General features: G+C 29.5%; 1 protein-coding gene across 3 annotated transcripts; it reads right to left on the bottom strand.

Annotated features, from left to right (window-relative positions):
- Positions 1-8,612: 8,612 nt before the first annotated feature.
- Positions 8,613-21,621, bottom strand: LOC107161387 (uncharacterized). 3 transcript variants are annotated; one of them, XM_089219504.1, is made up of 17 exons: positions 20,976-21,621; positions 19,293-19,381; positions 19,082-19,222; positions 18,876-19,021; positions 18,630-18,817; positions 18,434-18,567; positions 18,219-18,371; positions 18,071-18,146; positions 17,786-18,001; positions 17,080-17,433; positions 16,340-16,526; positions 14,757-14,971; positions 14,256-14,691; positions 13,236-13,753; positions 12,995-13,130; positions 11,837-11,980; positions 8,613-9,279 (listed from the first exon to the last, which is right to left on the bottom strand). In XM_089219504.1, exons 1-17 carry the CDS (start codon positions 21,192-21,194, stop codon positions 9,077-9,079), a joined length of 3,555 nt encoding a protein of 1,184 aa, XP_089075630.1. In that variant the 5' UTR covers positions 21,195-21,621; the 3' UTR covers positions 8,613-9,076. The 3 variants fall into 3 exon arrangements, with proteins under 3 accessions (XP_089075630.1, XP_089075628.1, XP_089075629.1); XM_089219502.1 differs by having other exon boundaries at positions 11,588-11,980; positions 20,976-21,617; XM_089219503.1 differs by lacking the exon at positions 8,613-9,279 and adding an exon at positions 9,836-10,162 and having other exon boundaries at positions 11,588-11,980.
- Between the last annotated feature and the right edge of the window lie 1,235 nt (positions 21,622-22,856).

The following is a 22,856-nucleotide window of genomic DNA, read 5'->3' as shown; positions in this document are numbered from 1 at the left end:
TATACTTGTCTAATATCTAGGTTTTGGTGGTATCTTTACATATTCTTCATTATTTTATTTTTAATGTTTTCTTATATAAAATGGTATACTGCTACTGCGTTACTTGTCTATATTGTCTATTTTGAATACAGTATATAAATGTACTTCATAAACGTAAATTGGACATTTTTCTTATCAAATTCCAATTCGGTATGCCTTGTAACATATATAGGTACGAAAACTTTAAACGTTTATGGATAATTTAGAAATTATTCGTACGATACAATTGTTCACAAATATAAGTGATTATAATATTGCAACTTATGATGGAATATATATAGTACATATATGTATATAACTATACCGTACGTATGAAGTTATGAATTATTATCCATAGACATTTAAAGTTAGCGTACCTATGTATGTTACAAAACATACCGAATTGGAATTTCATAAGAAAAATGTCCAATTTACGTTTACGAAGTACATTTGTACAAAATATACCACCTGTATAATATACAAATATAGGCAAGTAACACAGTAGCAGTATATAGAATTTTATACAAGAAAACATAAAAAAGCAATTAATGAAAAATTTGTAACATTCTACCGAAACACTAGAGATTAGAAAAGTATAAATATTGAAAGAAGCACTTTTTAAGTAAAGTTCTTATATGAACACATTTTATTAAAAATTATTAAAAATATAAATATTTTGAAAATAATCTTAGGTACAGAAAATGTAAATTACATTTAATGTTTTAAAAACCATAAAGGATGTTCGAAAATACGCATTTTATGACGGGTCGCATGTCAAAACATTTAAATTGTTTGGTTAAAAGTAGAGAGTAGATTAACGATAAACATATTAGATTTTAAGGTATACAATATCAAATATCAAAATGTTATATATAAAAAGAAGTATTTTATTTCTAAATCAAATTGATTTTCAAATTTTCGTGATTACGACGAATTATTTCAAAATTCTAACTGGCTCATAAAAATATATTATGAATCTACACTACCATTTTTTTTAGTTACATTAAGAAAAACAGACCTATGGGACCTTATTATATTAAATTTTGAAATTTTTTTAATGTAATTTGGACACCTACAATTTTGAGTTTTTGAGTTAGATATATCAAAATAAAAACTTGTATTTTGTTAAAAACTGGTATCGTATAAACATTTTGGATTATTATAATTTTTTTTTTCAACATTTTATAAACAAACACTATTATAAAGAAATATATATTATAATAAAAATCACTTTGGAAACGTATCATTACATTTTCTACAGTTTTTTTCTGTCAAAAAAGTTGAAAAGTGCTAACTGCTTTAAGCATAAAAAAAAACGCGTATTGCGCCAATAACGCGCGATTAGACGCCGTAAACAAAACAAAAAAAACTTTAACATAATATTTGAGGGTTGTGCTGTGTATCGCGATTAAAAATAATGTACCTAACTTTAATCGAGGGGCATATTATTAACGCCGCAACAAATCATTAGCCTAAAGAATTTCTTCGTCCTGCTCCACAATGATTTACGTCGCCTGGGACTAACCGGAGATATCGTCGACTCCTTTCCTGCTACATCACTGAATCCGACATTGATTATCGGTTCTGAAGAATTAACCGACTCTGACTGTTTTGTCGAGCCATCAGCAAAATCGACTACACCAGGCTGTAAAGCAATGTTGGACATCGATATTGCTCGTCTACATGGTAACGAACCCTCGAGACCATGGATTTTAGACGCCGGATGAAACATTGAAATATTAGGCATTGATCTAAATATTCTGCTCAGTGGTGAACCCACGAGCCCAGTTTCCAATACTTTCGGCTGATTTGTACGGAGGTCTGCGAAAACCTGTAGCATACTATCGGTTGAGGATGGCACATCGACTACGATTGAATTGTCTTCAGGAGTTGTTTCCAATTCTTCATCGGACTCCAAGCTACTAAGTCTTTTGCGTGGCAGTGATACTTCTAGACCATGGATTTCAGACGCCGGATGAAACATTGAAATATTAGGCATTGATCTATATCTTCTGCTCAGTGGTGAACCCACGAGCCCAGTTTCCAATACTTTCGGCTGATTTGTACGGAGGTCTGCGAAAACCTGTAGCATACTATCGGTTGAGGATGGCGCATCGACTACGATTGAATTGTCTTCAAGAGTTGTCTCCAATTCTTCATCGGAATCCAAGCTTCTAAGTCTTTCGCGTGGCAGTGATTCTTCTGGACCATCGATTCCAGACGCCGGCTGAAACATTGAAATATTAGGCATTGATCTATATCTTCTGCTAAGTGGTGAACCCACGAGTCCAGTTTCCAATACTTTCGGCTGATTTGTACGGAGGTCTGCGAAAACCTGTAGCATACTATCGGTTGAGGATGGCACATCGACTACGATTGAATTGTCTTCAGGAGTTGTCTCCAATTCTTCATCGGACTCCAAGCTACTAAGTCTTTCGCGTGGCAGTGATTCTTCTGGACCATGGATTTCAGACGCCGGCTGAAACATTGAAATATTAGGCATTGATCTATATCTTCTGCTCAGTGGTGAACCCACAAGCCCAGTTTCCAATACTTTCGGCTGATTTGTACGGAGGTCTGTGAAAACCTGTAGCATACTATCGGTTGAGGATGGCACATCGACTACGATTGAATTGTCTTCAAGAATTGTCTCCAATTCTTCATCGGACACTGAGCTGCTAAGTCTTTCGCGTGACATCGAATCTTCTAGACCATTCATTTCTAAAGCCGGCTGAACCAATGGCGTAGACGAGACTCGATCGATTTCTTTTTTTTCTGAAGCCACAGGAGACTTTGTTTCTGCACACATCAATCCAAAATAATAACGAAAGTTTGGACTCTCATAACTCACTTCTGTTTTCGGAATTGGACCTGCAAGTGGCTGGTCTGCAGCCGCGACTGAATACTCCAACGTCGATGAGTCAACTGACAGTGTATCTATTGCTACGTGCAACTCTTCGGAAATGAAGGAAGATGTTTGAAGCACTTTAATATTAGGCATTGATCTATATCTTCTCCTTAGTGGTAAACTCGTGAGCCCACGACTTTCCAATGCTTTCGGCCGATTTATACGGAGATTCGCGAAAATCTGTAACATACGATCGGTGGAGGATAACACATCGACCGTGAATGAATTGTCTTCAGGAATTGTCTCCAATAATTCTTCATCAGATTCCAAGCTTCGTCTTTTGCGTGGCAAGGAACCCTCAAGACCATTGATTTCAGACGTCTGCTGAAGTACTGAAATATTAGGCATGGATCTATATCTTCTGTTCAGTGGTAGACCCACAAGCCCAGTTTCCAATACTTTCGGCTGATTTGTACGGAGGTCTGCGAAAACCTGTAGCATACGATCGGTTGAAGATGACACATCAACCATAATTGAATTGTCTTCAGGAATTGTCTCCAATTCTTCATCAGACACCAAGCTTAGTCTTTTGTGTGGCATTGAATCTTCTGGACCATGCATTTCTAACGCCGACTGAACCAACGACGTAGACGAGACAAGTTCGATTTCTTTTTTTTCTGAAGCCACAGGAGACTTTATTTCCGTACACATCAATCCAAAATAATAACGAAAGTTCGGACTCTCATAACTAGCTTCTGTTTTCGGAATTGAGTCTGCAAGTAGCTGGTCTGCAGCCGTGACTGAATACTCCAACGTCGATGAGTCAACTGACAGTGTATCTATTGCTACGTGCAACTCTTCGGGATTGAAGGAAGATGTCTGAAGCACTTTAATATTAGGCAGGGATCTATATCTTCTGCTCAATGGTAAACCCACGAGTCCACTTTCCAATACTTTTGGACGATTTGTCCGGAGGTTCGCAAAAACCTGCTGCATACGATCGGTTGAGGATGACACATCGACCACGAGTGAATCACCAGCAGGAGTTCTTTGCGACTTTATATCAGAGACCGAGCTAATTCTTCCACGTGGCAGCAAACGCTCGGGACCATGCATTTCAGATACTGGTTGAACTAATGGCGTAGACGAGACACGTTCGATCTCTTTTTTTTCTGATACCACAGGAGACTTTGTTTCCGCACACATCAATCCAAAATAGTAACGAAAGTTCGGACTCTCATAACTCGCTTCTGTTTTCGGAATTGACCCTGCAAGCGGCTGGTCTGCAGCCGTGACTGAATACTCCAGCGATGAGTCATTAGCGATGAAAGATAAATTCTGAAATACTGGAATATTAGGCATAGAACTATATCTTCTGCTCAACGGTAAACACGTGATCTCTCGATTTCTCAATGCTTTCGGACTATTTTCCCGGAGATTTTCAAAAACTTTATGCATCAGAACAGTTTCGGACGGTTCATTCTGCATGATCTCGCCTTTAGATATCTTCGATTCTCCGATATTATACACTATCGTAAAATATGAAGCAAAAGTATGTTAAAACTTATTGTTTTTATTTTTTATTAATAGATTTAAGTAACACTTAATGTAACTAAACAATTATAGGTACAAGATTATAAATAGACTTTATAACTTATAAATTGTTCAATTAACTGTTGCGACAAGTAGATTATGAATAAGACAAGGCTAGGAAATACATATTTCAACACTTACGTTTGTCATAGCAACAAGTTTTTGTTGTTATTTCGGGTTTAAATATTTATTTTATAAATACTATTATATAATATATTGTTAAACGTTAACATTTGATTCCGAGAAATTAAATAATTTAGGTAAATAAGGAAAAAGTTCACTCTGTAATCATGATAAATTCCCGGTTTCTATAAGAAGTTCTTATATTTTAATATTATGCAATGCAATATAAACTAAAACACTATACACAATTTAACACGTTTTATATTCTTGTATCTAAAGGTCTTAAACTATTTAATATAGGTTAGTTGTTAAAAACTTGTATTTTGATATTTTTAATACTGCCCATATATTATGAATTTACTTTGAATTAATTAAAAGTATATTGATTTTTTGGTTTTCCTATGGTTTAGTTATAATTAGACGAATTCTTTTTTATTTTTGTTATTTTTCGTGTCTTTAGGGCATTTTGTAGCGCATATTTCAGTTATTTTTAGTGCTATAAAATCCTAGCCCCGCTGATAACATTCCGCCTAAGTCTAATTTTCCCTAGGGAAAATAGGGTCCCTAGGGACCCCTTACACGAAATTTGACCCCATATTATTTTTCATTTTTTGTAAATAATTATTTAATGGCATATCAAAACAATCATGTACAAATTGATATTCTTTTCAAGTTGTTTGTAGTCTAATCTGTATATATAGTACACTAAAACATTACCGTAGTCCGTGATTATAAAACACTTAGAATGCTGGGTATTTTATTTTAAGGGGGCTGCAGTTGACCATGTATTAAGGAGTTCAATGTAGGCAAACTAACATAATAATTGATAAAAGTAATTTGTATATATATATATATATTAGATATATCTTTAATCGTGGTAATTCCATGTTATAAATGTTGTAACGTAGGTATATATTAAATCGTGTTCATAATATTATTAAAATTCAGTAAATACAAATACCGATTCACAGTCACTAGCAAATATTACGAATACCGAAATACTTGTCATTCGAATAAATAAAAAGGCGGTAAAGTATATTATATCACCTGCATATTATCATAATAATATGCGAGATACTTTAAAATTAGTTCTGCATTTTGACACATGGGCGCTAGTAATTAATTATTTACAGCTGTTTTATATGGTCACTTTGTAAATCAATCTGAATCTGAAAGCCGTTTATTATAGGACGATGACATGATGTGCAACCTGTATATTATCTTTAATCGCGGACTCGTGGTGGATATAAAGCATGATTAAAGATATATATCTTTAATCATGATACAAAGTAAACGCACAGAATTAGTGTGCGAGTTAAATCTGTTATCGTTTTCGGTCAAAATGTACTAGAAATCATCCGTCGTCATCAAACATCGTTAACAACCATAGAACCATAGATCCATGACAAAATAAATTTATTTTGTCATGTATAGATCTATGTAAACGACAAACAATAATCATATATAATGTACATTATCTTTATCATTTATCCATATATTATCATGAAATTTTCACATTTGGACACAAAATTTGTGATTTGGATTTGGTATTTGGAGCATCACTATATAATTACTATCACTGTTGTTAATTTTTACCTTTTTTGGGGGTTCAATTGCCCATCGTTCGATTTTGGGTTATGCGTCGTTTGCGCAATGACCGTTTAAAAGGTCCTGGAACGGCGCTAGGGTTTGCGGGGCCCCGGGCAAAATAAATAACAGTCACATTACATATTATCCAAACTAACTAATCTCTGAACAGTATAAAATAAAATTTAAGAACTGCGGGGCCTTGATTATAATTTTAAAATCACGGGGCCCGGGGCAACTGCCCCGATTGCTCCCCCCCCAACTCGCGCCGTCCCTGAAAAGGTCTAACATCATTTGCGCATCAATATTAATTAATATTAGAAATGAAAAAGTCGTACACCCAAAGCACAAGTTGTTTTCTAACTTTGGTCTTAAAATTTCCAAATGATAATCACATAATATCAAATTTTCAAATATTGCATCGCCAAATACCTCTTGCAAAAATTTTGTGTATAGGAAACCACTTTTAATTTTTTTTTATTTAACGTTTTTATTAAATATCGATTAGTCTAAATATTGTCTCAAAACAATTTAAACGTCATTTAAATTTACATATTTTTGTTTATTTTAAGTCGGATACAAGATCAAATAACAATGAAGTATAATGTCGGTATATCATACCCTCGAAAACATTATTCTCTATCTTTTTCGTAACGGTTGATAAGTACTTAAAATTTAAAAACATTGTAAAAGTGATTCTGTGTGAACGCGTTTTGTACATGTTGAGCATGGGCTAGAGACAGGAAACAAATGCTGTGCTGACATCCTTTTAAGTCAATTGTTTATTTTAGATATTTAGAGGAATGTTGCAAAAAACATAACAGGATTAATGGTTTATTAATACAGCACAAAAAAAAAAGGAAAATAATTTTAAAACCCATTATGTTCTTATTTATCAATATAAAACTAATATAATTTGTATATTTTGTTCTGTATTTGTAATTTGTACACTTTATCCATGAAGATAGCTGTTTGTTCAGGGAAGATGTATTGCACTAGATACTAGATGCACCCTAGATATGACACAGCTAGTGTTCACCAGGAGAATTTATGTTTGCCCGTAAGTTTGTTTTCATATTATTTTGGGGCTTAAATATTTAAGTTAGATATTTATTAGCAACGATCCAAACAACACCTTCTTTGTTTCACCACACCAATTCTATATAGTGGGTAAACACATAGATATTGCTTGAAATATTTAAAAAAAATTACTATTGATCTTTATATTTTACTATTTTTTATACATTATATACTTCATATTTATTAATATTTACACCTATTTTAGCATAGTATGTATTATTCTAAATGGCTAGATATGGGTACCTATAGGTATAAATATTTTACTATATTTTTATTTTTGATTATAAAATAATATATTTTAAAAATGCCTTTAATTATACCAAGTTGGTTGTATCGAAACTCAGTCTCAAATAACTAACAATATTCATGGTAAATAGTTTATTTTTAGGTTTATAAGTACCAATCATAAAATTTTTATTTCTGAGAAAACCTAAAACTGTAATACAAAGATTTTCATGAGTATTGTTCTTATGCAGTTAACTAAAAATATATATAATACATTTATAGGTACCTACCACTTTTCTTATGACTAAACAGTAAACACCTAAACACCAATTTCTGGTGTTGATAAAAGTAGATGTCTCAACTTATATCCATGAGCCATGTCATATAATTATGTACAGCAAAGATCGATGAGCTGCAAAAAAAACTTAGTAAACCATAATCTAAAATACTGCAATGGAAGATTAGTTGAAGATTGACTGATCAATTTTTATCATTAATTGTCATATTTTATCTAAAATTGCTTGCAGGGCTTTAAAATGTAACTGCTCTTTTTCTGCATAGGCGGCAATTGACTCTAGTTGTGGTGGTGGGGGCAACATACTTAGGTTAGTTGACACAGTTGATTTTGTCTGTGTATTTGGTCTATTATTTGAATATGTGGTTGACTATGAGTTCAGTTCCACAATAATTGCACCATGGTTTATGTTCTTTTTCCATGAGGTATCCATGTGTAAGATGGGTGTGGTAGATGCGGAGTCAATTGACTATCCCTTCTGTTAAGAAAGGGGTAAGATCAACTGAAGATTGTTTTTGTAATAACTTTTTTATTTGGTTTGAACCAACACAGTTATTTTTATATGCTTAGAAATTCTCATCCTTCTAGTCAATAGATCAAATAAATATGATCAAAAGAATAAAATATGCACTGTAATGTTCTCATGAACTCTAAGTAATAAATCCAATAACTGTTTCAGAACCAATGTGATTGATTGAAGACTTATTTTAGTGCTAGATACTTAGTCTCACTAACAGAATTAGTAACTTCTAAAAGTGCCCTGAACAAATTAAAAATACAGGAGAATTCATTATTGTTAATGAATTTAATCATTGTGTTTAAATATGTAAATATACAAGTGTATTTTAAATATAATATGTACACCAAGTTTATTTTCTTAATTGTTGACTTTTAACATAATACTAATAACAGGCGCTGATGTATGAAATATTATGTATATATATATATATATATATGTATATACATAAATATTCAAATACCATTTATTATAATATTATACAATCATTTTAAATGTGCTCAATGGTTTTGGTTCTACATCAATTTGTTTGAAACATTCACTGATAGAGCACAAATTATATCATGCACAGTAACATTAAAAAAAAATACTTATAAGTTAAGTCTGAGTCTAAAAATTACTTAAATTGTAAATTTAACTTAAAATACGAATCACGTCAGACATATAAAAAAAGGAAAAGTAGGGTTTTCAAAAGAGAGAATGAAATACTGCAAGATTTACAGTTGAATATGAAAAATAATGAGGGATCTAAAGAACACAGCGTATTTGAAAGGATTGAAAAAATGGTATGTTACACACACCCAACTGCAGCAGCTGCTGCCGCGGCGGTACTCTTTTTCTTCAAAACTATGTCCTTGATGTTCAAGTGTACCTTTTCTTTGCGCTGTGGAGGTACTGACTGCAAGCAAAACCGCTTAAATTCTTCTAATTCTCGTTCATCATCATCCATTTCCCCATCCTCCGGGTCTATGTCTTTTGGCTCGAACACGCTTTCTGCAAACGGCCACAAACACACTCATTTTTGGAGATTTACTTTCTCGATCTTAATTATATATATATATATAAAAAGCCTAAGATTTGTTATATTTAATGAGTGTTGCTGTTTTTTAAAAGTTAGATTTGTATTCTAAAAAGTTGTAGTTGTGCTTGTATCATACATTCATGATCATGATATGAAACCATAATTTTAGTTTATTTGTTACAAGTTTTGCAAAAAGGATAATACCATTGGCAGGAACAGATAGAAAATGTTACGTTCATTGGTTTGTACAAGCTAACGATCGAGAAAGCACGGTCCAAATTAATTTGGAATTAACTTAATAGACCCCACACAAGCAATGTGCTTTATGAAATTGTACAAAAATAATATATTTATAATTTATAAATATCAACACGTGCGAGTGTGAAATCCAAAACCATCAAGCAAATTAAATTGTATAAAGGATTGTTTTATTTATTTATTTATTTTTTTTAATAGCTGTTAATTATTTTATAGGAAAATGCTTGTAAGTAAAAAAAAAAAAGCCTACTAAGAAATAAATAGTAAGAATACTTTAAATAAATATATATAATTGTCAACAATTATTTTCACAAAATGGATAAAAAACAAAAGAAAACTCAACTCATATCTTTGATACTAACAAAATAAAAGCAGACCTCTAGAGCTACCTAAAGAATAATGATTTTTGTTTTTTTATGTAACAATTGCTAAATATAAAAAAAAAAATAAACAAAAAATGTATAAAATAAAAAACAAAATAAAATCATACTTTGAATATTGGACTGTTATAAAAAAAACTATTATTTGTGTTTATTTATATACAACAAAAATATAATTTAATAATTATTTTTCTGTCCAATGTTCAAACTTCAAACACTGTGAAATAAAAATAGTATAAATTGTCATAACTCATAGAAAAATTACACAAATCTAAATACAAATTTGTATATAAAAATTATTTAATTGTTTAAGCAAATCAAAACACGAGTAAAAGCAAAAGAAATATTAATTTAAAAAAAAATAATAATAACAAAGCTGCAAAAACAAGCATGCAACAAGTTTGAATCTTAATAATCAGGGCTAAAACTGCCATCACCACAAAAAAAGCAGCCTATTATTTCAAGTATAAAATATTTACATTTAATTGGACGTGTGATTTGTACTGTTTGTTAAAACTTAAAATTATATAGGTATTTATCACAAAAACGAGGTAGATATTAGACAAAATTATAGTAGGTGTTTATTCTTAGTATTAAATAATTTTATTATTAGAGGACATTCTATTTTATAAATTATAACAGTTATATATTAATTTGAATACACGCTAATGCTAATAATATTTTCAGATTATTGAAACATTGATGGATACTTTCATCAAATTGATAAGCTGTTCTGTGTGTTAAAACATTGTGAATACTATATTTCAACAAATTATAAATTAAAATACATTCGTAATATAGTCATAGATCGGAATTTAACTAGTAAATGCCATATTTATTTTTATGGTATCATTTTATATTCACTGTTAGTGTTTCAAATAATATTTATTTATTTTATAACTGAACTGTCTATACAAAATAATTCATATGGATAGCAAATTAAAAATGTATGATAAACGTTTTATTAACATTCAAAAGTACTGTTTGTAAATATCTCATGTGAAAACAAGTTACGAAAAATTAGACATGAAAATATTCTTCAATAAATAATATAATACATTAGGTTAATCCCAACATTGATGTCTTATAGAATTTAAGCTATAAGTTAATAATACGAGATAATAATTCAAACAATGAATAAAAAAAAAAAGTATAAAATATATTGTCAGATCTATTGAAATAATAATATTAAATTATAGAAAATTTTAAACTCTGTTGATATTAAATAAGAAATATTTTTAATAACATGTGTATTTCAATTATTATAATAATTGTATAGATAGAATGAACTTCTAACGAATTTTCAATTTAAAATTTAAACAACTAATAAAAATAGTATTTTAATAAGTACTTTAGTGCTCAGGACTTCAAAAGAATCAATACTTTAATATTGTCATTGTTGTTTTATATAATTGTTGTGATTTAAAAGTCAAGAAATAACTTAAATAAATTTCTTTACAAAATAAGTTAAAAAAATATTTTGGGTGATAATTCTGTTCTATACAAGTGTAATTTACTTTGTAGTCATATTTTTGAAATTTAAAAAAAAAAAGCTAGTTATTATATATTACAATATAGGAAAAAATATGATTTAAGGATTTTTCATTTACAGGAAATTAGGGAAGACATCAGCAAAGCTCACCCTCAACATCCGTCTGTTTGGAGCCGCCCTTAACCCGACGGCGACGACGTCTTCGCTTACCAGATGGATTAGCGTTGTCGTCGTCGCCACCGTTAACTTGTAAGTCTTTATTTTCAATCAGAATGGCATCATCATTGCGCTGGTACAGTGGATTTCTTATAGTAACCATACCGCCATGCCTTTGAATAATTACTGGCAACGGCATAGTTCGTGGTGTGTTAGTTGGTATTTGTCCAGCGATGGTCTTACCTTCTGCACTACATGGATCTCTTGTAGATGATTTGTTAGTAATTGTAAAACCTGGTTGAATATTTTCTGAGTTTGTGTCATCTAAACTTCCATCATTGATTTTCTTACGGCGTCTATGACGTTTACTTGCTGCACCACTCCATTCTAAAAGTAAAATTAAGTTTTTATAAATGCAGTCAATAATTTTAAAACCTAATATTTATGTTGTTTTTTATTATTATTATTTTTATTTTTGTATAAATAATGGATTTATAAAAATAATGAATGAATTAAAAATTAGTAGCAAATAGAAAATTATTTATAGAGATTAAATTATCTGTTAACTTATACATTAGAAACTATTATAGGGAAAACAGAAATTATGAATTAGTTGAAATACAATGGTTAATTTTGAATTTCATCCAAACAAACAACGAAATATGATTATTTTTCATAGGAAGTATATCAATGCCATTGATCTAATTGATCAATCCTTTATTCATCATATTATTGTTATTCACAAATTAAAAATCTGTCAATTAGTTTTATAAATTTCAAGAGTGAAAAATATAGTTACATACATTTTTATCAAAATAAATTAACTAGGCAATAATGTGACAATAAAATGAAAACAGTTTAAAAAAATGTACTCCCTTATATAACAAATGGTATTAAAACACATAATGTTTTAGAAAAAAGAAATAAACAAGTTGTATTAAATGTAAGGGTATAATAAATGTTTCACTTCCTTTTTAGTTTAATAATGTATACATCATTAAATTTATTTAGAATATAGTTAGATAATTATTTATTTATAAAAGGTATATTAAGAAATAATGATTTAAACATAAAATGTTTGTGCTTTATAAAAGATGTAAAAAGTGCAGTAGTTTTAAGTTTTTTAACCATGGTGAATAAATGTTAGTGGTTAAGAATTAGCAATTATTTTTTCATTAACAGCAAATAATTATTAGGCTATATTTGATTATTTAAGTAATTTACTGAGTAATTAACCTGCATAGAAACACTCAATGAAATAAATTATATTTAATTGCAATATAATATGTGACATAACTTATTCTTATATTATACACTAACTACCAATGTGCACAATATTATTTATGTCAAACTAATGCATGACTTATAATTTTCTATTAAATTTTTTTCAAAAATAATTACCAGTTGATCCTTCATAATCATATCCATCAGTCTTAACAACCACAACATTGTTTTGAGCATTTTGCTGCATATTAAATGGTGTCATTGCAGCAGGTGAGGTAAATGGAAATTGTTGAGATGATGATGTAGGTTTAGACTGTAACATAAAAAAAAATAAAAAATTGCGTTGTTTATAAAAATATAATAACACATGTTAAGTGCATCGTAAATCATTTAAATTTGATTTCACTAAAAAACTGACCTTTTCAGTTGATTGTTGAATATCTCTTGGTGGTTTATAATCACATGGGTCAAGTTTAGTAATAGTAATTCCAGGTGGTAACTGCAATTTATCAATATCGATAGGAGCTGATGATGAAGATATTTTATTAACAGCCTCGTTTATTTGTATAGCTGTTGGACTTGTAAGTGGCATTGGCTGTGAAGGCGGTGGTAGAGGACGTGTGAATACTTGATTATTATTACTTCGTTTTATTAACACTGTGTTAGGTTTTGACTGAACAGAATTTGAAGTACTTGGTATGGGTGTAATGTTAACATCTGGCGAACAATACCACTTCATGTTTGTTGGTAACTTTGGTGCATTTTTATTAGTTATTAATACACTTTCTACTGGTTTTGATGGAAGTTGAATTTCAGGTTGTTCAGGTTCAGTGTGTTTCTTTTTACGATTCCTGCTTCTCTTTTTATTAGGTTTATCCTCAATTATATTTTGAGGTTGTTTACTTTTATCACACAATCTCTGAATTGCTTTAATAGCTAAAAATAAAAAAAATGATAGAGCATGTAAGTTATATTAGATAAGAAATAGATAAGACTAAAGGAAAAATTTAAAATTAATTATGACATGTAAAATAGAAAAAAATATTTATAGAAAGAATATTATCACTTAAAAAAATAATTGACAGAAACTACAATTATTGAAAAATAAAACATTAAAATTTTCTCCTGCTGTATAGTGAATTGTAGGTTTGAGTATACCTTTTAATAAGTAGGTTATTGTAATTCATATTAAAAGAAAACTCGCACTCAATTATCTAGAAAGTACTAAGAATTCCAAATTTCTCCTATTTCCTGAACCCTAAAGTATTACATAAAATTTGTTAACTATATAAAATGAAACATGGTATGCATACATAAAAACACACATTGTACAATTTCTTCTAATAAAAATCTAAGATATTCTTCAAATTTATAATGTCAAATAAATAGTAATACAAAATACTCAAAATAGATAAAAAGTTATTACAAATGTTCTCACCTTCATTGTCATATAAAGTACATAAAACATCATCTTCTACAGCTCCTCTAAAAGTAATGGTTACTTTAGAACTATCTGAATCCCTCTTAATTGTAACCATTTTTGCACCTTCTACGTCATCTTTTTTGCCTTTTTCATCTTTTTTAATTGGCACAGTTTCTTTATTACTATTTCCCTGAGATTGCTTGTTTTTCTTTTTAGAAGATTGAGTATTCTGCTGTACTTGTTGCTTGGTTATTGGCTGAGTTTTAGAATTAGTAACTTGTTTTTGTTGCTGATTCTGTTTTTGCTGTTTGTTTTGATTTTTTCCTTTTTTCTTTTCTTTTTTTAACGCTTCCTCGCGCTTCAGTCTTTCTATTTCTTGTTTTTTGTGTTCTTCTTCAATTCTTTTACGTTCGGCTTCTTCTTCTTCTTTTTTTATTCTCTCCATTTCCTCCTAGTTAAAAAAAAAAAATCATTAAATACAGTGGTTTATTAATTTAAAACATTTTTAAATTTTACTTTTTTCTCTCTGCGTCGAGCTTTTTTTGCAGCTCTTTTTTCATTGGTTGCTTTATTGCCTTCAATAAAATTGACTATTTCATCAATAGGCTTTTCAGATAGATCTTTTAGAAATTTTTCTGGTAGGTTGTCATTATTATATTTCATTTTTTCGTTACTAACTTTTGATACAATAATTGGCTCTACTTTTTGTTGTTGAACACCATTAATAGCACCTGAACATATATCAAATAAATTGTATGATTACTTAATTAATCTTTGGATATTCAGAACATTTAGTGACTTTCAGAAACAGAAAAATATTACACAATATATAAAATGTAAGATTTAAATAATATATTAAAAGTTATAAATCAAAACTTAAGGGAATTTGATACAGCAATGATTTCTACCAAAATATACATATATTTTGTTAACTATTCTAGTAATCGGACACGTTATTCTGAAAACACGCTTGAATTTGCTATGAAGTTTACTTGAAACAACTTTTCAACTTTCTTGAAATTTATCACTTGAAACCCTTCAAATTTTAAAATAATATAAATAAATAAATAATGAATAATGTTCATCTAGCATGCGACAATGCGTATTTGACATGTGACTGTACGTGCAGCTGTCATAATCGAAGATAAGAAATACCATTATAGTAGTTACTTGGGCGGGCGCAGGCACTCACAATAATAACCGTTAACTACAAACACAAATACACACCACGCACACACAGAATATGTCAATTGTTTTCAAACTGCCTATATTCAGCTCCTTAAAAATGATCGGTATCAAATCCCTTTAAACAATAGTCTATAATTTGTTTTTTAATATAATTTAATACAAAAATAAATTTCTAAATATCTGAAGATCTTTCTTATCTAATTAACATTATTAACAGCAGAAACATTGGAAATATTCTGATTATTAGAGAAAAAAAAAAATCACCATTTTATGTATCAACATACTTCAATAATTGTTGTTATTTCATTTGATATAGAAACTATAATATAAAATTGTTCACATAATATATAACATCTAATAAATAAACCACAAATTTTGTTTAATACACCTAAAATATTTATTTGAATATCACACATGTATTTTATTTTAAAGAACCATAACCAAAAAAACCCAAATAAAATTTTCTGAAATTAAAGACTGGATTATTATTATAGTTAATAAATTATTAATCAAACAATACAAATATGGGTGCTTATGAGTATGTTATGCATGCACTATCCAATTGAGTCAGTCATATTGAAACAAACTAAATCATCATCTATACACCAACAGATAGCTTTTAATTTTTAAACATGGGTAGAATTTGTATAATATACATGAATTCCAGGTGCTTATACATTTTTTAGAATTAATTTCAAGATAAGTTGATATTTTTATATCATTATACTCTATTTAAAATAAAAAAAACACAGTTGGCGACGACTCGTTTTCTTATTTTGAATAGAGTAAAGTATACAAAATTATACAACCAAATAACTAATATATATATATTTAAAATAGAGCAAAAAATATATTACAAACTAATTTAAAACATAGAAAATGTATAAATAAAGCTTAATATTTTTACTCACCAGTTTTATCGGTTACTGATTGAGGAAGATTTTTAGGCGGATGAACAGGAAGTGGTCTATGTACATTTGGTTCTTTTTGTTTTTGTTTTATAGTTTCATTAGTTTGTTTGGCTTTTTTTAACAGATAAAGATTTCTTAACCGATCCCTCATTTCTTGATAATTGCGACTAACAGGCGCAACAGAAGGCTAAAAATATGAATGAAATATTTACTTATGACGTTCAATATATACCAATAAAAAGTGATTTTTATTTATCAAAAATCACTTACTATTTCAAAAACTATTAATATTTTTTGAATATTCCTTTTACATAATTTTAAGTAGTTTCAAAACAAGATTTTTAGACAAGTATTATATGTTATAATAAATATTACAAATTGAAGTAAGGAAATAAGTAATCCAAAAAATATTGATTAATTACTACTGTGGATAGTAATATGAATATTGCATACATTAATCTAAACTTCGAATTCTTAAAACTTATTATTTATTAACTATATGTCCTAAATTTAATTTTTATGTATTGAAAAATTCCAAATATTTTACTTTTGAATAATATGAAATTAGAAAAATTAATAATAATTTAAAAAACTAAAATCCCTTAAAAATTGCGAATAAAGTGCTGTTTAATAGTAACTTAAAATTTATGTAAAGAGAATATTTTTAAGTGCTAATAGTTTTTTGTTAAATGAATCATCTAGTATAATTATTATAGTAAAATTATCCTTTAAATACTTACAACTCCATGCCCAAAAACTTCACAATAACAACAGTCACACTGCCTTGGACTTGAAGAAGAACGTTCAGAGCAACTATCATCTTGACTTGAACGGCCTGAACTACATTCTGATGTTTCATCGTGATGATGCATACGTTTTACATGTTCAGTATGTTTATGACATGAATGACCATGCACTGGACGGTTATTTGGTTTAGCTGTTGGTTCTGTGGGTTTACTTACATGTGGATACGGGTATCGTCTTTTAGGTAACTGTTCTATTTCAACTTTACAAGTTACATTTCGGTCAATGGTTGACGGACATTTTATATTAACCACAGGTTTTGATTTGATTTGAGCATCTGAATTGAGTACCTAAAAAAAAATATCAAGTATATTATCCATTAGTAAAGTAGAAACAAACCAAATATGAAACATATTTAAAATTGTAATTAAATAAACATCACAAATTTATTTCTAAAATATGAATATTATTTAATCATTTTATATAGAAGAACATATCTATTTAAATATGTAAATATTTAAAAATAATTTACCTTTATAATTTTAGTGAAATAAATTGTTTTAGACATTTAAATGAGTAGTGATATTAAAATCATTATCCATATTCATTCCCAATATATTATTTAGTTAAATAAATTTAACTTAATTAAACAATACAAGTAAAATTGAGAAATTATATAGAAAAAAAATAAATTATGTTTACCTTTTTCCCTAGATTTTTAGTAATATTTACTGTTGTCACTGGCTTTTCATCTTCATCAATAAATGTTTCGCCACTATAAAAACATAACATTTTTTCTTTCATATTAGAGTATGAAAAAGTAATTGAATTAATTTCTTCGGTTTCTTGTAAATTTGTACATTTTCCATTCTGCACACAGTGTTCAAAATCTACAGAAGAATTTTTTCGAGTCTCCACCTACATTTAACAAATAAGTATATTAAAATGTATGGTTAATTAACTTAACATTTTTTCTGAATTAATTACAGTATGTATGCAATCACAATAATTAGAAACACCATCATCATCTATATCTTCGCAATTATCATTATTTACTCTTTCCCTAAAAATTAAAAAACAATATAATTATTAATTGTTTTAAACTTTGTAAAAATATAATTTATTTGAAACTAACTGATACTCAGGAGCTGGTGATTGAGGTGGAGTTGGGATGGTAAGATCTAATACCAAATCATCATTTGGAGGCAGTGAGGAAAACATACCATTATCTTCTTTTAACATAGTTTCTTTATATTTTTTTGCACCCATAGCCCATACTTCATTACATCTATTTATATAAATAAATACTATTAAGTCAAAATATTATTTAACTCTCTATAAAGTGATTACTTGATGTTATGAATACATGTCCTTGCTTCAGCCCATTCTGAAATATTAAGTTTTACCTCCTTTACAAATTTTGTGTAATCATGAATTAAACTTGCACTCAATAAAGACTTTGACAACATTGGTATTGATAAAATCTAAGAAGAAAAATGGTTAGTATTTTAATGAAATAAAATAACTTATAGGTATCAAAACATACTTGTTCTATAAATGTAGTTACAAGATGATATATCGTTCTATCAGCATAAAGCCGACTATGATATAAATATTGGTTCATCATTCGCCACGATAAATTAAATTTTGAAAGATGATATTCTTCAATTGGTTTAATAACATCTTTTAAATGATCGGTAGCAGCCATTAATCTTCGATAGCTGTCCAATAAACCTAAAATATAAAATTAAAATATTAATAAAATTTAACAAAATTGTTCCAAATAACTTACAAAACACAAAAACTTGAGGCATTTCTGGTGTTTCTTTATTTTTATTTTCAAGTATTTGTACTTGTCTAGACCTTGCTTCTAATACAAATTCCATAACAAGGTTTTCGACATTTTGAAATACATGATAAGAATCGCAGCTTTTAGACCTAAAAAATTATAAGTCATTATTTTTTAATATTATATATCTATAAATAAATAAATCTTACTCGTAAGCGGCTTCTTTAAAAATATTATGGGGTGGATAGCGTTCAACTTCAACACCATCCATAGCCATTCGATACACAGTACGAATGTAAGACATAAGAGAATTCCATTTTGTTTCCCATTTTTGCACTTCATTTTCTTCACTAGAGGTAAAAAAATATGGTTATATAAGTAAAATATTAAACATCATGAAGCATGAAAGTATCTCATTACTTTGATTCTTTGTTTCTAATGAAATCGCGGAAGTTATAACAACATTCTTTGTCTTTTTGATTTAAGAGGTTTCTACAATCTTTTTCAAGCTGAAACACAAATAAATTCATTAATAATATACTAAAAGAAAATAAGTAGCTACTTTACAAAATAATGCACAAAAACTACATAAGACACAAAGATAGTATGAAGAAAGTTCCTACGTAATTATTAAATTTGTAGGAAATTGAAATTTTTTCAAATTGATTAGTTATACTTATTTCAAAAAGCATGAAGATCAATTATCTTAAGAGTTTCCATCTATTAACACGTTGGCTACCATGAGTATCACGGTTGTCTCACACCATGATACAATAGACATAATTTTAACGATCTCTGGTTATGTACCATGAGAGTCACGGGGGGCTCACAAATCGTCATTATGTGTGTATCTGTGAGTTGCTGGCGACTCTCAGGTATTTCGTTTTCTTAAAGTTATATAGAATTCAATAACCAAGAAAACTTATATTTTTTGAGTCACGGGTGATTCTCATCGTATATAAAAAAATATTTTTAAAATCAAGTCTGGTGGCCAACGTGTTAAACATCAACATTCATAATAATACCTAAATAGGCAGAATTTCAGATATATTCTTACTAATAACAATAAGTAAATATTATGACTAAGTTAATATAATTATAATTTTCAAATACTCAAATAGATAGTAATTTTTAATTTTTTAAACTAGTCGTATCGATTTAATTTTAATACTTTTATAAGATATCTAAAGTAAAATTATCTATTTAGTTCTTTAAGTATATATATTATTAAACATAAATGTATACAATATTTTTTATTTTAAATAACATTTTTAGTAGTATACAGAAAAAAACAGTTTTTAACAAATATATCATAAAAATTATTACTACCGTCTAAATTGTAGCGTAAACAATATCTTAATACAATATAGATACAGTATTGATTGTCAACACATTGTTGCAAAAACATGTTACAGGTCATGTAGATGCAAAGAAAATAATGTAGTGATATAATGTGTAGTAGTAGTGATGGCTAAAGATTAATTTGTATGTTCAAAATATATATTTTACATAAGATAAAAAGGTGTCATGTTAATAGCTATAATGAACTATACTAATATGATGAAATAATCGTAGAATTTTTTAAGCTTAAAGAGCTCAATTATTTTAGTAGCATTTTTACATTAAATATACAAGAATCAATGAGCTACAGCATATAACAAGCATTCAAAAGTCTCAGTAAGTCTATTACAAAGAATTCAAATTTATAATAACAAGTAAAAGCATAATGCTTGAACAATTTGTTCTCATCAGAAAATCATACAAATGTTCATTTGTAATATACATTTTTGTAAGTACTGTTTCAGTATTTTATAAATGATATGCACAGTGTCTATTCGATAGTAACGTCAACGGTCATACTCTTTATTGATACAGGCCAATACTGTGTTCTACCGAGGAATACCTACAAAAACGATATTACAAAATAAGAAACTTGCACGTTTGCCGATCAAATGACGAATGATCAGCACACAATACCCATTACGGCACATGGGTAACTCGTCAATAAACATAGTCGCTAACCAAACAACAAGAATCGACCGCAATTCAACCAACTCGTCCACCAAACAAAATGAAAAACAACATCTCGGCGCATATGCGTACCTGTTCGTGCTGTCGTTCCTTGTTTTCGTGGTCAAAAACAACCGTGTCGTCGTCATCGACGCCGATGCCGATTCCGCCGCCGTCGATGCCGATGCCGTTGTCGCCGTCGACGCCGCCGTTGTATTCGGCACAATTGTTATGTTGGGCCGCGGATTGACAGACGGCCGCTTGCGGACCGTTCGCACCGTCGGTCGCGTTCACCGCAACGGTAATGCTCATGGTTTTCTTTAAATTTTTAGCAAAAAAAATATATTATATCTCTCTCGTAACGAAAAAAAAAAATGTTCTCAAGACTCGTATGCGCGGGCGCGTGAGTGTGTGCGAGTGTGTGGTGGTCAGTGGATAATATGTTGATGATATCGCGTCTAGAGACACACACGGGGTAAATGGACGCGATCGGTCACGCACGCACAATAACAACGCGTCGCATGCCTGATAACAGAGACGGAGTTGCGAGCGGCTTGGCAGTCCGTGCAGACAGTGGCGAAGCGTAGCATAAAAATTAAAAATATGGTGTTGTCGTTGGAACAACATTACGACTCCTCCTCCTCTTCCCTCTCGCAATCATAACGACGGTGCTGCACCGTTGACGGCGATGATATTGTGCATTTCTGATTTCAACGTTCGTTCATTAGTTTATGGTTTGTTTGTTCCTTCTTGCATATGCCTCTATAGTCTATGGTTCGTCCGTCAGCGTGCAGACGGTGCGCTGTGTGCGCAACTACACTGCACGTCTGCACTCATGGTCGCCGTTGGCGCAGCCACCTCGCGGCGCACTCTACGTAATGTTTGTTGTCGTGAGTCGTGAACTCTTGACGCAACATTTAGAGGGAAATTTTTAAGTTTATTTTGTTATTTCTTAGATGTTAGACATTAGTTATTTCGTAAAATCGTAACGAAAGAACACGAAAGGAAAAATAATGATGCTACTACATAGAAAAATATCCATTTATGTGTTATTTGCAACTTGTCGAGTGGGTTTTGAACAAAATATGTAAAGTTTTAAATACATGTTGGTCGGCTGTTCAATTCCTAAACATTTAAATACTAAAATTATCCAATTAATTGGTATTCTTAAGATTAACTTACTCAAAACAATGGTCTAAAATCAAAATAATAATATTACCTAAACAAGTAATGGTTATGACTTTATGAGCAACAGTGATTAATGTGCATAGAGCCCATAATAGTGGTCAAGAATCATGAGTCACGGATCACAAATATGAAACAATTTGTAAAAACCGAATTAATTATCTAAAATGTTTGTATCGAGGAGTATCAATTCACCTTTGTAAAAATAATAATAATTGTGTTGAGAAATATTTATTTCACGAGTTATTTATGTGCATATTACTAACCAATACTTCCAACTTATTTTTATACACATTCGAACTATACAATTTATTCCAATTTTGATTTATATGGTACTCCATTTATACCAAAAACCAAAGCATTTTTTTTTTTTTTTTTTGGACAGTTTAGTATAAACATTGATTAAATACAATGGTATAAAATCAACTATAAATGATCTAGACTCCAGAGAGAATATTATCTGTAGCTCCATCAAAAATTTTGTTCTAAAAAAGTTTAGAACAAATCACTATTGGAGCAAAATGCTTTGTGGATAAAGTGGTTACCAAAAGAAATATTTTTTGGAACAAGTGATAGCAGTAGCCAGTAATCACAGATGTATAAAACAAACATGATGCATAATATTGTTCATTATTTATATATATTATTTTATATAATAGGACTAGCCCTCCCCCTCCATACATATATATAATAATATAATATTATTATTTACATATTATTCATTTATTTATTGAACATATTGTTCTATGCTATAGGTACTGATCTAATCCATAGAAAAAAAGATTATAA

Source organism: Diuraphis noxia, unplaced genomic scaffold (genome assembly GCF_037042655.1).
Source record: "Diuraphis noxia isolate RWA-SAM2 unplaced genomic scaffold, SU_Dnox_SAM2 contig0002, whole genome shotgun sequence".
NCBI lineage: Eukaryota > Metazoa > Arthropoda > Insecta > Hemiptera > Aphididae > Diuraphis > Diuraphis noxia.
Note: the sequence above shows the minus strand (reverse complement) of the source record. Positions and strands in the feature narration are given on the sequence as shown.